Below are 16363 nucleotides of genomic sequence, written 5' to 3' on the forward strand. Positions count from 1 at the left end.
TTTTTTTCTCCTGCTGATAATAGCTCATCTCAATTGATTGGCCTCTTACAGTTGGTATGGCTACTTCCACCTTTTCATGTTCTCTGTATGTATAAATATCTTCTTGCTGTATGTTCCAGTCTATGCATCCGAAGAAGTGGGCTGTAGCCCACGAAAGCTTATGCTCAAATAAATTTTAGTCTCTAAGGTGCCACAAGTACTCCTGTTCTTTTTGTGGATACAGAGTGACACGGCTGCTACTCTGAAACCTGTCATGCAGCTGCAGAAGTTGGCTTTGTTATATAGCTTGCATAAGGTAGTGTCACTTTAGTCTTGTCCGCTCCCAGTCACCACACTTCTCTCAATCCATTGCAGAATCTCTTGTCTGTCTAAGAATGATTTGGCTCAAGCCAGCAAATTTGTCCTTGTGCATTTTCAGAACAGTGCATAGGCTTTAGTTTAGACGCTTTGGATATGTTGCTTGTCTGTCTTGGGTGTTATTTAGGAGATTTGTTCTGTGGTAGCTGACTAGATATCTTGAGGCTTCAACATTAGAAACGGTTTATTCTTGAACCATCTTCATATCATGTATTCCAGTACATATTGCATTGTTCCTGTCGTGTTGCATATGTCTGTGTAGTTACCATTCCATTGCTGATAAGTGCATCATCAACTCTTCTTCCATGTCTTATACGGCGCAGCACCATTTGAATCTCTGCTGATCTTATATAGTTGACCATCCTAATATATCTCTCCATTAGGTAGTTGTTTGCAACCTCAGCCATGAAAGCTGAGGTGAAAACATCTATTAGCTGGCTAATAGAGAAATTGAGACAAAATTTACAGTGAATTAGGCAAAGGCCATTGGAGTTGTCTAAAATAGTAGCTGTGCCTCTTTTGAATGCACATCCTTGCAACTTCTGTATTGATTGTTGCATCGAGTCTTTTACTAATATGAGACATTCAAGATGCAGTCATGGCTTCGTTTGAAACTAGTAAAATTCCAAGTATCTTGTTATGCTACAATTTGCAGAATCTAAAACATTCTACCTGAAGTGGTTTTTTCACTTTTGGATTTGTACCACTATGGATTGAAATTGGTAATATGTCTTAGTATGGCACTTTCTGTTTTGAGTTCTGAAGCATCCTGAGCAAAAGAGTATGGCCTCTCATGTAACATTAAGTTGAGTTTGAAAGAAGTCATGACAGCAAGCCAGGAAACTATGTGAAAGTTGGCAAACGTGTATTGACATTGATATGTTAAGATACCCTGCATAAAAATAATCATTTTAAGATTAGAGGAATGGGAGATGAAAATAGCAGTAGTTCTGATGTGGCTTATTGTTCACGAATTGAAGGGTGTTATGTAACACACCAGTACACTCCAGCTGCTATGGTAACCAGATACCTTACTGACAATCAAAGTTAAGTTTAGATCTGATGTACATGAAGTACTTAAAAATGTAAATTCTTCCATGTACATGTTCCACAATGTTACAGGACTGTACTTATTGAAACTTAGATCAGCTGCATCCCAAAAGCATTAAATACGATTTTGATACAGGTCATTTGCAGCATGTATACAATTAGTTTAGATAAATCATGCATTGTCCTACAAACTAGTTATTTCTGGCTTAATGTAATATAGCTCCTGAATTTTTTCCAGCAGCATAATAAAATGGCTAATCAGGTGAATGGTAATGCGGTACAGTTAAAAGAAGAGGAAGAACCAATGGATACTTCCAGTGTAACTCACACAGAACACTACAAGACACTGATAGAGGCAGGCCTCCCACAGAAGGTGGCAGAGAGACTTGATGAAATATTTCAGACAGGTATAATATACATTTCTTGTTTCTGATTGGTTATGAAAGTGAGGGCATACCATTTTCAAATTTTATAGATTAAGGTTTAAAAATTCTCACTGTGTTTGATCTGTGAAGCTCTGAATGTATTGCTACTTTCACTTCCCTGAAGGCAAATTGGGTTTGACACTGACTCTTTAATTATTGGAATCATCCTTAGTGTTGAATGATGTCCTAGTTGCTTCAGGAGACAGTGCATCAGTTTGTCTTAGACTTTCACAAGTAAAGATGTATGTTCCAGCATACTAAACTGCACATTTTTCTTAATCCAAATCAGTCATCACTTTGCTTTTACTTTTCTACTGTCAACTCCTCACAGTGACTCTTAAAACACTTAAAGGGCTGAGTAGATGGCTCAGTGGGGAAAACAACTAGCTTGTCTTGCCTGGGACGACATTTGAACTCCAGTCTGCCTATGGATTTTATGTTCTGTCTAGTTCCAGCTGAACAGTTGAATCCATGTCAGTCATTACACTGAAGTTTTCACTCTAACTTCATTTTAACACAAGTCCAGGAGTAAGCTATTCAGCAAATTGAATAATATGGTCTCTGGAAATCCTAGCGAGAAAGGGTCCCTTTGCAGGAAGAGTTTTTTGTTGTTTTTTGGGGGGGTAATTTCTCCCCATTATTTTGGTCTTATAAATGGAAACTTCCTCTTCCTCTTTAGAGTGTTCTTTGAACAGGTTTAGAGATATAAATGGAACTGCTTCATGCACTTACCTGAATACCTCAGTGACAAGATGCCAGTTTCTCTTTTTTGAACAGTCTAAAAAGTCAGTGAACCAAGTGAAGGCAATTCAAAATAATATCTTATCCATCTTCAGTATGTTGATATTCTGGCTCGTGTGGACGATCTCTTTTGGAAGTCAGTCCAGTGAGTGTCTGCCAGCTTTTATTTGCTTAGAGATGCATTTCTCTAAGTGTGGGTTATGATGATATCCGCATCATGGCTTGAGGGTAGATGTAAATGGCTGGGCAAGGGACTTGTGGGACTCGAGTCTAGAAGATGTTGCAGTTACCTTGTGTTGTGAGGAGTTCTCAAGTAAGAGTATTTTAACCCAGTAATTGACTAGCTAGTGTGACTTCATTGCATGGGTAACTTTTGAAAACACATGTGTTCAAATTTCCTTAATATCAACTGAAGATGTTCTACACTATGCAGGGTTTTATCAGCTCTATTAGTTGCTTTTGAAGCCACAGCCAAATTTGGGAATGTACTTTGGGATTTTTAATCTGCTCAGTCTTTTCACTTGTGAATGATACAGGTGCCTTCCAATATGCAGGATCATTTCTGAAATGCAGTCTTTGTGCTCTGTGCTACTGTGTTTCGGAACTCCAGTGGAGATTAAGAAGTGTGCAGTAATTTAAATTCCAGAATGCTCAAAAGTGTTGAGGAGTTCTGTATGTGGATTCACACTGAAGTCTATTAAATATCAGCAGGTTTCTTGGAAAATGTAATCTTTGTCTGTAACTGGCAGGACTCCACAGCTTCCATAAAACCACTGATATTCCAAAGAGAAGAAAAACTTCTAAATCTCAAAATAACATGCGCTTCAGAACTGGTCCACTGTCTTTGGGTCTGTACCTGTAAAGCTAATAATAGTGTACTTGGGGTACATAACAGGGCTCAAAATAATGTCTTTCTGGATTCTGGCTGCTAAAAACTGGGTGGGTCAAAATGTTTTTTTGTACTTTCCCAAGTGGAAAATCCACTGTAATCTCCACTCTTCCCACCTTCTTCAAGAAGTAAACAAATTGTTCCATCTCTAATGCTTTTTGAGGTGAGGTGGAAGGTGGCTATAAGTGGCTCAGATCCTCAGTTAGGTGGCTACCTTTGCATATTATGGGTAGGGTATAGGCAAGTGAGTAAGGTATAGGCAATGTTCCCCTGTCAGTGTATTTTGGAATGGCTCCATTCAAAGAAAGGAAACTTAAAGCTTTGGGTTCATAGATCTATTGGAAATATGAGCCAGAGTTCATTATTTCAAACCCTGGTATGTAGCATTGCTTTATGCAGCAGACTGGATTCCCAAAGCTTCTGAAACTGTTACGCTCTTGGTTTAATATTGCACTTAATTTACTTTAGTGCCTAGGTATATACATTTTAATTTCTTTTTCATTCGTATATCCATGTCCTTTCATATACTTGTATACGAGTATGTAGTTAATATTAAATAATGCATAATTCTATTTACTAATATGCAGTATAACCATTGCTTGATTTAAAAGCAAATAGCTTAGTTGTTAGCCATCTTGCTTTGTGTAATTAAACAGAAATCTGTAACTTTTCTGTCTTTAACTTTTTAGGGTTGGTAGCTTATGTCGATCTTGATGAGAGAGCAATTGATGCTCTTAGGGAATTTAATGAAGAAGGAGCCCTCTCTGTATTACAGCAGTTTAAAGAAAGTGACCTGTCGCATGTACAGGTAAGGTGAGAGCTCCAGAAGTGTGAGCATAATAGTGTTTTGGCACTTCTGACTTCCCTTAAAGCAAATACTTGATGTTGCAGATTCTAATGTTTCAAACCCAAATTGGAAGTTTGGCATATATCTTTGATATTGGTATTTTGAGTGCAAGGCAAAATCCTCTAATGTTGGAATGAGCACTATACTGAGTGAATGGGCTGGTCCACACTAACCCCCCCACTTCGAACTAAGATACGCAACTTCAGCTATGTGAATAATGTAGCTGAAGTCGAAGTATCTTAGTTCGAACTTACCGCGGGTCCACACGCGGCAGGCAGGCTCCCCCGTTGACTCTGCGTACTCCTCTCGCGGAGCAGGAGTACTGGCGTTGACGGCATGCACTTCCGGGATCGATTTATCATGTCTAGACAAGACGCGATAAATCGATCCCAGAAGATAGATTGCTTACCGCCGGACCCGGAGGTAAGTATAGACGTACCCAAAGTGTGACCTGTTAGTGCTAGCTGGAGTCTTATTGTCTTTATCATCAGTTTGTTCCGATAATGTACATCAGCTGAGATGTTCTTAATGTAATAATCAAAATGCCAAAGGAATTCTTAACATGACACATTGCAAAAGCCAATGTGTAAGATCCAGTGGCTTTAGATGGCTTTTTATAATACGCTTCAATTGAATTACTTTATAAATTGCGTCTACAGAACAAAAGTGCATTTTTATGTGGAGTTATGAAGACCTACAGGCAGAGAGAGAAACAAGGAAGCAAAGTACAAGAGTCAACAAAGGGACCAGATGAAGCAAAGATTAAGGTAATGTATTTAGATGCAGCTTAATTTTTGTAATGGAGGAACAGGTATATTTGTGTCTAGAAAGAGATGGGATAAATTTGAGTATGCTCATAAATCCTCTTCAATACACTGAAGTAGCATACAACACTGTTCGGCAGCTTTCCATGCTGACGTTGCCAGGAAATGCACATAAGACAAATACTGAAGAGGCATGCTTCCATTAGTAAACTAGCAGGTCTTTCAAATTAAATACTTGATATGAAACTTTGGTTACTGTAAGTATGTTACTTTGAAGGACTAGACTGAGGCCTATATGAAGAGAACATGCCTGCGTGACTTTTTTCCATCAAATTCTGTGGTAATATAGATATTTGTGGACACTTTAAAATAAACAGAGCACACATCTTAAGCAACTGTTATGAATAGGGGTCTACTTAAATCATGGAAAAATCACACAATTTTCACAGGTTGATCAGCGCGCTGTTTTACCGCGTTATAGCCGAATTCTTGTTCTATCGGGTCGCGTTATATTGGGGTAGAGGTGTATATGAACACAACTGAAATTTGCTCTTTATGCCCTGACCAACTTGTGAAAAATGTGACAACCACCCACCCCCCACGTTTTTAAGTAGACTCGTACTCATAACTGTTGCATATGATGTGCTAGATGGTTTTTTCCCAAGTTTCCAGAAGTATCTGTATTACCACAGAATTTTGATGGAAAAGAGTCATGCCAGGCATGACCCTATAGCTTAGGGTAAAAGTAAACAAAAGACAAGATTTCATGATCCATGGCGTGTTTTTTTTCCAGCCACGAATTTGATAGACCACCTAGTTGATGCAAACTAGTGCGCCCCCCCCCCCAAAAAAAACAACAAAAAAAAAACAACCACATACAACTTTTGGGAGGAACATGTAGTATGCTGTTCAATGTATCATACAGAATACAGCAAATACTGGAAATATGTTGCATGTTACTTCTGGGACACCATGTCAATGTATCTGTTTGCTTAAAACAGGTGTGTTTAGTCTTCCTTTTCTGAAAAGCAAGCTAAACAGTTTTTGTTAACTTTTCTATACAATGTAACGCTTCTGTGCCCACTGACAGTGGTCTGCACAGCCTCCTGAGGAGGCCTATAGCTTGCTCTACAGTCCTGGCAAAGTGCAAATTAGGAAATGTCAATCCCAATTAACCTTCATATCATTAAAACCATCTAATGTGACAACTTTTTACAATTTTCAGGCTTTGCTAGAGAGGACCGGTTATACTCTGGATGTGACCACTGGACAGAGGAAATATGGGGGCCCTCCTCCAGACATTATCTACTCAGGAATTCAGCCTGGTATTGGAACAGAGGTTAGTATTTGCAGATTATTGCGCTGGGCCTTTTTGTTATGCTTTTTTACTAATTCAGGAAATTAGAATGAGTAAAGTAAACGATACAACAAGTAAAAACCTAGAGCCAGGGGTTCTCAGACTGGGGGTTGGGACCCATGGGGGGTTGCGAGCTGTCAGCCTCTACCCCCAAACCCCATTTTGCATCCCGTATTTATAATGGTGTTAAATTAAAAAACTTTATATATTTATAAGGAGGGTTGCACTCAGAGGCTTGCTATGTGAAAGGGGTCACCAGTACGAAACTTTGAGAACTACTGGCATAGAGCCTTGCAGATAAGGGTACACTTCAATATCAAATTGGCTTTCCTCAATTACGTTCTGCTTCTGCAGAAGAAGCAGAGATGGTGTAGAGAGTAAAATTACTTGAACAAGCTTTTAAAATAGGATAAGATGACCAAACCGTCAGATGACTTAAGTCTAGCCAAACAGATATGATTGAGAAGGAAACCATTTGACCTTTCTTGTAAAACATGAATGTAAATTGAGGGACACTAATTGGTCTTGTTAGAGACTACATGCAAAAAATGATGCAGATGCTTGCAAATGTAAGTAAAGTGTTCAGGTACGAAGTGTATACTAAATAAATGAATATTTGTGGATGGGTTGCCTACATTTTATGGATCGTTCACATACATTTTGTTTCAGTTACACAAGCATCCTGAAAACTTTCAGAGGACTACTATCAAACTTCAGTTCTGTCAGTGAAATCAATTAACACAATTACTGAAAAAACAGATTTAATTGTTAATTGAAGTACTTTTCATTCAAATAGTCTTGAATTTACTGCAAACACATTGGCTTCAATAGCTGCCCCACAGCATCTTAATAGAATCTTCCTGTAAATTGCTGTAGGGAACCCATTGGTGTTAACCACCTTAAAACTAATGTGTCAGCTAGTTGGAAGACAGTTATTTTTCACTTGCAGCAAAATTTCAAATATATTACAGAACAGCTGGATGTGGAAAAGCGACAGTGGACTCAACTAATCAATGTTTATTTACATAAGTCATTTCGGTTAATATTAAAAGGAAATGACAATCACTCTCAATTAAATATATATTTTTTTAAAAAAAGACACCTTTTTTTTATAAACCTGTCTGAAAGGACCCCTTAATTATCCTGCACTATGTGGCTCAATCTGGTGTAGGTCCCCAGCTTTTAAGAGGCCTAAATTCACCCTGAAATTATACACCTCTACCCCAATATAACACTGTCCTCCTCGGGAGCCAAAAAAATCTTACTGTTATAGGTGAAACAGTATTATATCGAACTTGTTTTGATCTGCTGGAATGCGCAGCCCCCTCCCCCCCAGAGCGCTGCTTTACCGTGTTGTATTCGAATTCGTGTTATATCGGGGTAGAGGTGTAGTTCAACAAAGGAAAACTGAATGAAGTTGGATATTTGTGGTTGGAGTGGCTTTAGTTTTTATTCTGTCTATGCATTTATGGTTGCTGTTACCAAATTCCCTCATCCCCCTCACAAACGTGTATAATTTAACTGAATTTTATATCCAAATCATACTCTGGCTAACCGTTTGTATGCCAAATTGTAGCCTAGATTGACATCGTTTGCCTAAATTGAAGACCCTGTGCAATGTGGATGTACAGCTGAAACTGCCAAACTGTGCTCCTATAGCTATTTACAGAAATAGAGTTTATGTATCCATTTTATGACACTAAATTTCAAATTGTATGTTATGTAAATCAGGAATCTATTACTATCCTTTAGAAGCTATTAATGTTATATAAGTGGTGGTCTGACTTCTCACTTCCTCTTCTTAGCTCCGCCACTATAGCTATATACAACTGCTGGTACTGCAGACTTCCTTTCTACCTAGTGTAGAAGAATGATTGTGAGTAATACAGTGAATGGGAACCCCTGTGAATCTACGTTGTATAGTTGGGAGGGTTTAAGAACAGACAACCTGATGAGCACTAATTTCATCTTGTATAAACATGCAGAGAAACTCTTCAGTCTCCTTCTCCTGAGATGGAGTTTGAATTAGGCATTAACACAGCTGACTTGTATTCTAAATGCATGAAATGGCACTGTGAAACAAAAGTCAAGAAACGCTAAAGTTAAGATTGAACTCACAATCTTATGCATATGCAAAAGGAAACAACTTGGGTCTTAAATTCCATCTAATCAGGCCTCAATGATTTGTGTATAGAAATAGTAATATTCATAATTGTAAATTGCCTAGAAATGGAAAGCGGCAGGAGATGGTTATTTTTAAGGCTGGATCTTTCATCTGTTTTCAGTGCTGTCTTATTTATAGGTATTCTAGTGCTGCTAAAACTTATACTGAGATTGGGGTCCTGTTGTGCTAGGCATTGTACACTCATTTAGTTTAAACAGGCAAGGCAAAGCATGGGAGGGGAAATTGGAAGCACAAAGGTGAATGAGTTCATTGTGCGGTGCTGCTGATGTGATTATATGACATAGTATGAATGACAAATATCTATTGATCCCTCAGGACAATATAAAGTAGCGTTAAATAGCTGTATTATGACTCCTACCTGAAAGCACTCCCTTGGAGTCCTCCCCAAGACTCAGTCATCCTTGTTCATGAAGCCACTAGGGAGACAATGTCATGCTAGTGTAATCAGCTCTGTCTTTATACTGCTGTCTACCTTGTGTATATTGGGACCTGGATGAAAATCAACTTGCTGAGGCTTCTTTAAAATAAGGAGATAATGCTGATTTGCAGGAGGAATTATTTTGACGACTTTGCAAAATCTATAACAGGCAGTACATAGAAGGCATTTTCTTGTCTTACGGTCTGATTAGTCTGGAGATCTTGTTAGATTTGTTTTTTAGACCCCCAGATTGCTTCATTTGTCCAGAAATACCCTTTTTGTCAATGGATGCTGACAATTACATCCCCTTTCCTCCCAGAGTCCCCTTTTCTCAGTCAACCTATAGTTAGTTTTGTTACCTTTCAGTCTTGTCTGTTGGGATGGGCTATACATCAGGCCTAATGAGCTCGTCAGAAGCTCCACCTTCTGAATTGTGTAGGCTGGCAAGAACATATTGAACTTGATTGCTTTTAGAGATTCAAGATAAATATCTATTATGAACTTTACACTGAATGAAATTCTAAAGGCTTATCTGACAGTCACACTTCTGGCTGTAGGAGAGTGTGGGGTATCTACTTCTGTTGGGAAATTGATCTTATAGCAGCCTATGACACCATTTGGCAGATTGGTGTGCTGTATAAGAAGTCCAGAATTCTTCATAGATTGTCATGGCAGCTAGCTAAGGCTGTGCGGTAGATGTTTTTAAATGGCTCTGTAACTGGTGATTCTAGAAGAACAGAGGACTGTCTGTTGCTTTTTAGAAGAACAGACTTCTTCAAGGCACAGTGCTAGCACCAATTTTATTTAATGTAGTCACCAGTGACCTACTGATGTCATGCAGTTCATGTACACCAGTATTTGTTTGCCCACAAGGGGCTGTGACTTTAAAAAATTGAAGAGAACCTGAACAGGAGATGGCTGAAATGGAGACTGAAATCAAGACTATTACTTAATTTGCCAATAAGTTCTCACTTTAATATATTAATGCTCTTATGGGCTTTCTTCTGCATCTTAAAATATGAATACTTAGAAAACTTGTAATTGCTAGTTCTAGAACATTGGATGCTTGGCATCTAAGCCTGTGATTGCAAAGTCTGACGTTGTTTGCACAGGGGGCAGCTAAAGATGTATATCAACCTTTAACTCTTGCATTTCCTAACTTCTTAGTACTTATGAAGCCTTTTTGCTAAGGATTTTTTTGTTTAATTTCCTAGGTATATCTAAAGGAAGAGTGCCCAGTTATATAGCAGACACCTGTCAGTCACAGATCCACTTGTGTAAAATAGTTTTAGGCTATGTACACAGCTAATACTTCACATTGTACTATTTGGATTGAGGTTGTAACATCCGCCATCACCTTGCTGTGCTGATTGTGCAAAACGCTTGCACTGTGTACAGCTAGCACCACAACCATGTGCACCTAACAAGCTGACAAGTTCTGTTGACAAAGCTTTCTTCATAGCTAATCAACTTGTCCTCCTTCTGAAGCTAGTAGGAAGATGGAGCTTAGTTAACTACTGCGCGCACACGTATACTTCATACATAAGTGCTCAGCTAGTGGCTTAATGGAATCATCTACTGAATGTGCTAAGTTCCACACTTTCAAACTTGCATAAAATTTAAGCCAAACTTCATTAAACTTGGCAATGCACTTGCTGCTCCTCAAGGCCTATTTACAAGTTCAATTTGACATTACATAGCTCAGATGTTTGTGTTATCCCTGAGCGGGAAAAGTGGCAGTTGCTTTGCGATGAGGAAAATGCTTTTTATGCTCTCAATTCCAAAACAAAGGGATTCTGCTCAAACCTTTAAAAAAAATCATCTTTTGGCAGAGGCCAAACATAAAGCTGTGTTTTGAGAATAGAGATTGTAGTGGAAACTTATTCAGCTCCTGGTGGCGGCAGAGGGACCCTGAAGCTGCTCAGCGGCTTGGGGGGGGAGGCGGGAGATGCTGGACAGACACTCTTCCCTCACCATTTTGTCAGGGATGGTTTTTAGTAAAAGTCAGGGACTTCTGTGACTTTATTGCACATGATCTGTCCCTAACTTTACTAAAAATAGCTGAGTCATGTATCTTCAGGAACATGGGCCTGTACAGAAAGCTGTAAGTGGGGACTTTCTTTCCAGACCAGAAGATTAAAGTGAGGGATGTTGAAATGCCCATGGTGATCCTGGGAGATGCAGCGTACCCCTTAATGCCATGGCTCAGGAAACCTGGATAGCAGTAAGGGGTGGTTCAACAATAGGCTGAGTAGGTGCAGGATGACTGTGGAATGTGCGTTTGGCAGATTAAAAGTGCACTGGTGATGCTTTTACGACAGGTTAGACCTCAGTGAGGATAATGTTGCTATGGTCATAGCCGTGTGTTGTATGTTGCACAGTATTTGTGAAGGTAAGGGTGAAAAGTGTGCTCGAGGTGGACTGCTGAGGCAGACCCCCGGGTTACTGATTTTGATCAGCCATATACCAGGGCCATTGGAGGGCACAATGGGGGGCAATTTGAGTCAGGGAGGCTTTGAGGCAACACTTTGAAAATGAGAACCAGTAATGTATATTACTATGCTTGGAACTGCAATGCTTAATGAAATTAGTTTTGCTAGGAAGTACTTATGGCCTAGGATTTCAGTAAGCAAAAGTCACATGATTAAACTGCCTGTGTATGTTTTGCTGCCACCCGCTATCACAATTTGCAGGAAACAGATTACTTATTTAAAAAGTTTTTGCTTTTATTGCACTGAAAACACACCCGCCCCCCAACACACACCTTTACTTGGTGGGAAAGGAGGTACCAGAGAAGGGCTGACTTTCAGAGCTGTGCATAAAGTCCAGCTATGGTTTGAAAAGGTGTCCATGGGTGTGGAGTGAATGGGAAAGTGAGAAGTCTGGGAAAGTGGAAAGGAATGTGCAGGTGGTATTTGGGGAGTGCATGGGAAAGAGTTCTGAATGTGCTGAAGGGGAGTGCAGGAACATATCTGCTCAGTCTGGAGCGGTATGAAGGACTTCAGCATTTCAGTTTGCTCCTCCATAACTCCATCCTCTCAGTAGTGTACTTAATAAAGCCCTCATTTTCTTTTCTGTCCTGCCTGTTGATTTCCTTTCACTCCATGCATTCCCTCTTTTCTGCATCTAAGTATTACAGCAGCTCCTGGAACATGTCTTCCTTGCTCCATCTTGGGGAGTTTTCTTATCTGGTGGAGCCCCCCTCAGTGTGTAAGGGGTGCCTCTGAAGGCCACATTTGCAGAAGCACAAGGAACAATACACAGAAGCATGATTAAGTATATGCACAGCACTGAAACAGTAGAATAAAATACATCTCTAATAACATGCTAATCACTTTCTCACAGACCCATGACAAGCACTCATGTCAGCAAACACCCCAAGCATGGGGGCATTCTACATGGGGAGAAAAGCAATAAGAAACAATCGCGGGGCAGTCAACTACAGACAATATTGTAAATTTTCCCACCTTTTTCAACAGCAGGGGTCATTGTAGCAGATATCTCACTCCTGAGAAGAAGCAAGGGTGCATCTACTGCACGCTTGCGGCTTCTGACCTGGTCCCTATGCTGCTTGCCTGTGTGCTGCTTTGGTCTCTGCGCAAGTGATTACAGAATGGTGCGGGAAAGTTTCCTTCAGCGGGGGAAGGAACAAAACATTCAAGTATTCTTTGGAAGAGGGTTGCCGAGCACTTTCAGGAAACTTTTTCCTAGAGAGATCACTGGAGGAGTCCTGAGAAATCTCAGTGTGCATCAACATCCTGCTCAGCCGTACTGCTTAGCTGCACAGGAAATGTCCAGCACAGAAACAGTCAGCATGTACATTTCTATGTGCTCATCCCACCTCCGTACTTTACAAAGCAAAACCACTTACCAGGGGTCTCCTCTTCTGCTTCTTGCTTGCCACAGTGTGACTGCTGAGATTGGCTAGACATCTCCGGAGTGGAGAACTGGACGCACTACCATGCGACCCTGTTGTCCTAACTCCACTTCTGCATCATTGACTTTTTCCTCTAGGTGACTGCTCACAGAACTCCTGCGTGGAGACATGACATCATCACCACCACCACCACCAGAGAGAAGCCAGGAGAAGGAACATCAGTCTCCGCTACAACCTAGCAGCAGCTTCCAGGATCCAGAAATCTCTACTAGTCAAACCGCCCTAAGGCTAGGAGAGGGATCCTCAATGGGCCCTCAGCTTACTGTGCAGTCCTGTCAGAGACTATTCTCATACTTCAAGAGTGTGTTTGACCGTGTAGCTCAGAATGATGCGCAGCGTCCAGAGTGACTTCATCCTCTGACTGTGCAGGAGACCTGGAACAAGACTTTACATCACGGGAAGTAGAGATCAGACTTACGAAGACCAAAAACACAGCCCCAGGGAAAGATGGCATTTGCTATAACATCCTGAAAAAATGAGATCTTGGCTGCCTGGTATTAACTGCACTTTTCAACAAATGCAAACAATTCAGCTCCTGGAAGAAGTCTGACAGTGCTCGTCTACAAGAAAGGTGAGCGAGACGACCCCAGCAACTGGAGACCCATCTCTCTTTGCTCCACCATGTACAAAGTGTAAGCCAAGTGCCTCACGGCTAGGATAACAGACTGGTCGGTGAACGAAGGAGCTGTCCGTTCAATCAAGAAAGGCTTCATGTCATGCAAAGGCTGTTATGAACACAACTCTTGTCCTTCAGTCTGCCATCCACATGGTCAAGAGGGCATGGAGGCAGTGTGCCATAGCGTGGCTCGAACTGGCTAATACTTTTTGGATTGATGCCCAGTCAGCACATTTTTGCCATGCTGCGAGACTTTGGGATGCCTGAAAACTTTCTCCACCTGATCCAGGAACTATATGAAGGCTGCACTACCACCATCCGCTCCATGGAAGGAGAGAGGCCTGAAATTACTACCTGTAGTGGTGTGAAGCAAAGTTGTCCCCTCAGCCCCATTGTTTTCAACTTAGCCATCTCCTGCGGGCTACATGGTTTTGACCTGTATGGCAACACCGTGAATATCCTGGCCTGTGCAGAAAATCTGGTCCTGATTGCAGACAACCCCGAGTGACTCCAACAAATGCTCGACATCACCAGCCAGGCTGCCAACTGGACAGGACTAAGCTTCCCTGCATATCGATGGCAGTAGAAGGGACTCAGTCCAGGCGATGTCTTTTCAGATCCAGGGTGAACCTATGATCTTCCTCAAGGATGGGCAAGCATGCTAAGATCTCGGCACACCCACAGGTTTCTGCATCCAGCAGACACCTGAGGATACCATTGTGTAGATCTTACGAGTTGTGGCCAGGATCGACTCCTCCCTACTGGCACCCATGGCAGAAGATCAACGCCTTGAACACCTTCCTGATCCCCCGTATATAATTTGTCCTGAGGGGATCTGCTATGGCAAGGTACCTCTGAACAAGACAGACAACACCATCAGGCAGCTAGTAAAGAAGTGGATGTTTCTTCCCCAGAGAGCCAGCAATGAACTGGTTTACATCTCTCACAGGCAGGGCGAGGCCAACGTGTATCGTATGGGTATCTGTGCAACATTAGTGATCACTCATGCCCTCCACCTTCTGATGTGCCCTGATCCCATGGTGAGGAACATTGCAGAAAGTGCCATAGACTCATAGACTTTAAGGTCAGAAGGGACCATTATGATCATCTGGTCTGACCCCCTGCATGCTGCAGGCCACAAAACCGTCCCTACCCCTTCCCTGGACTCTGCTGTTGAAGTCCCCAATCCTGTGTTTTAGTGACTTCAATTGGCAGAGACCCTCCTGCTAGCGATCCCTGCCCCATGCTGCGGAGGAAGGCGAAAAACCTCCAGAGGCTCAGCCAATCTACCCTGGAGGAAAATTCCTTCCCGACCCCAAATATGGCGATCAGTAAGACCCCGAGCATGTAGGCAAGAGTCTCTAGCCTGACCCCTGTTAGCCATTATACTATTTACGTACCATTACTACGTGCCATACGAGATGTCATCAAGAAGCACCAAGACCCCCTCCAACCAAGATGTCGCCACCTACCTGAGTGGCTCGCTGGAAAGCATATTTGGAAGAGACGGGGGAGACTTTGCTTCCCTGTGGACTCGTGCCCGCTATGCGACGCCTGGAGAAGTGTATCAGCTGCGGCTGGACATGGTGGGAGGAACAGTAGGAGCTGGGAGTCCTAGTGCCTTAGGTGAAGAACACAGACCACACAATCCTCGCTCCGAAAGCTAGAACCATGCTGGAGAGGACCCTGAAGGATGCCATCTGCTGCCAGTATGTGGAAAACCTGAAGCTGTACCAGGGCAAGGCGTTCGAGGTGACATGCAAGTGGGACGCCAGCAACCACTTCCTCGCTGGGGACAGTTTCAATAGATTTTCTGACTGGAGGTTCATCCACAGGGCGTGCGTCCTGCTGAATGGAGCCTTCCACCACGGGAATCAGGACAAGTGATGCAGGAAGTGCAGCTATGCCAATGAGTTGCTACCCCACGTCCTGTGTAGCTACAAGCCCCATTCCAGAGCCTGGCAGCTGTGACACAAGATCGTCTGGCCAGAGCCATCCTGCCACCCCTGGGGAAGGTTGCTGTGAACTCTGCTATCCCCGGAACTGACAGCCAATTGCAACCAGACATAGCCATTACTTTCCTCGTGGATTGTATTTTCTAAATGGACAACCTACCCTAAATTCTCAATTACTGATGGACAGTCTTCACTCATTGATATACGTGCTTTCCACAACTAGCTGTCTATAACTTTTCAAGGGTACCTGAATACTCGGATGCTAATATCTAAACTGTATTCTTAAATTTACTCACCTAAATTTGAGTTACTGCTGATTATGCACTATATTTTATGACTTTAAAAACAAACTTTGTATTTGTGATAATCTAAGCACTATACCAGATGTACAGACACTCTTTTCTCAACCTATGTATTATATAATTTTTTAACATTAGCTTTAATAAAATATTTAAATGGTTGGGATTTAGAAGAGCTCCACCTCACACACCTCTGTACACATGGGTGAGTCACGGTTTTCATTTGTAACACAGGGATAATAGCTGCTTCACTTGGCTGTAGGAATTTTCACTAAAATTTAGAGTGCTTTGTCAGGTGTTCTGCAAGCATGTATGGTGTTGCTGTTTCTTGGGTGGCAGGGTGATGATGCATGTGCTCACAGGAATTTGCTTTACCTGCCAGTCTGATTTTTACTTCATTTACAGGAAGAAAACCCCCAAAAACCTGTCAGTGAACTCTACAGAAGAGATTTTTGCAAGTGCCCAGAGACTTACAAATGCCTCTGTTCACTGTTATGGTTTATTTTCTGTATTGAGAGATAAA

At 41.6% G+C, this 16363-nt stretch overlaps 1 protein-coding gene across 3 annotated transcripts in view; it reads left to right on the forward strand.

Moving 5' to 3' along the window:
* The window catches only part of HNRNPR (heterogeneous nuclear ribonucleoprotein R), a 57858-nt gene that overhangs the window by 6718 nt on the left and 34777 nt on the right, over positions 1-16363 (forward strand). Inside the window, exons 2-5 of one of the 3 annotated variants that reach the window (XM_034753951.1) lie at positions 1649-1814; positions 4152-4270; positions 4969-5076; positions 6299-6412. In XM_034753951.1, the coding sequence (XP_034609842.1) occupies positions 1649-1814; positions 4152-4270; positions 4969-5076; positions 6299-6412 (507 nt within the window). Of the gene's footprint in view, positions 1-1645; positions 1815-4151; positions 4271-4968; positions 5077-6298; positions 6413-16363 lie in introns of all 3 variants that reach the window. The other 2 variants (XM_034753950.1, XM_034753953.1) reach the window with 2 other exon arrangements.

Source organism: Trachemys scripta, chromosome 20 (genome assembly GCF_013100865.1).
Source record: "Trachemys scripta elegans isolate TJP31775 chromosome 20, CAS_Tse_1.0, whole genome shotgun sequence".
Lineage (NCBI taxonomy): Eukaryota > Metazoa > Chordata > Testudines > Emydidae > Trachemys > Trachemys scripta.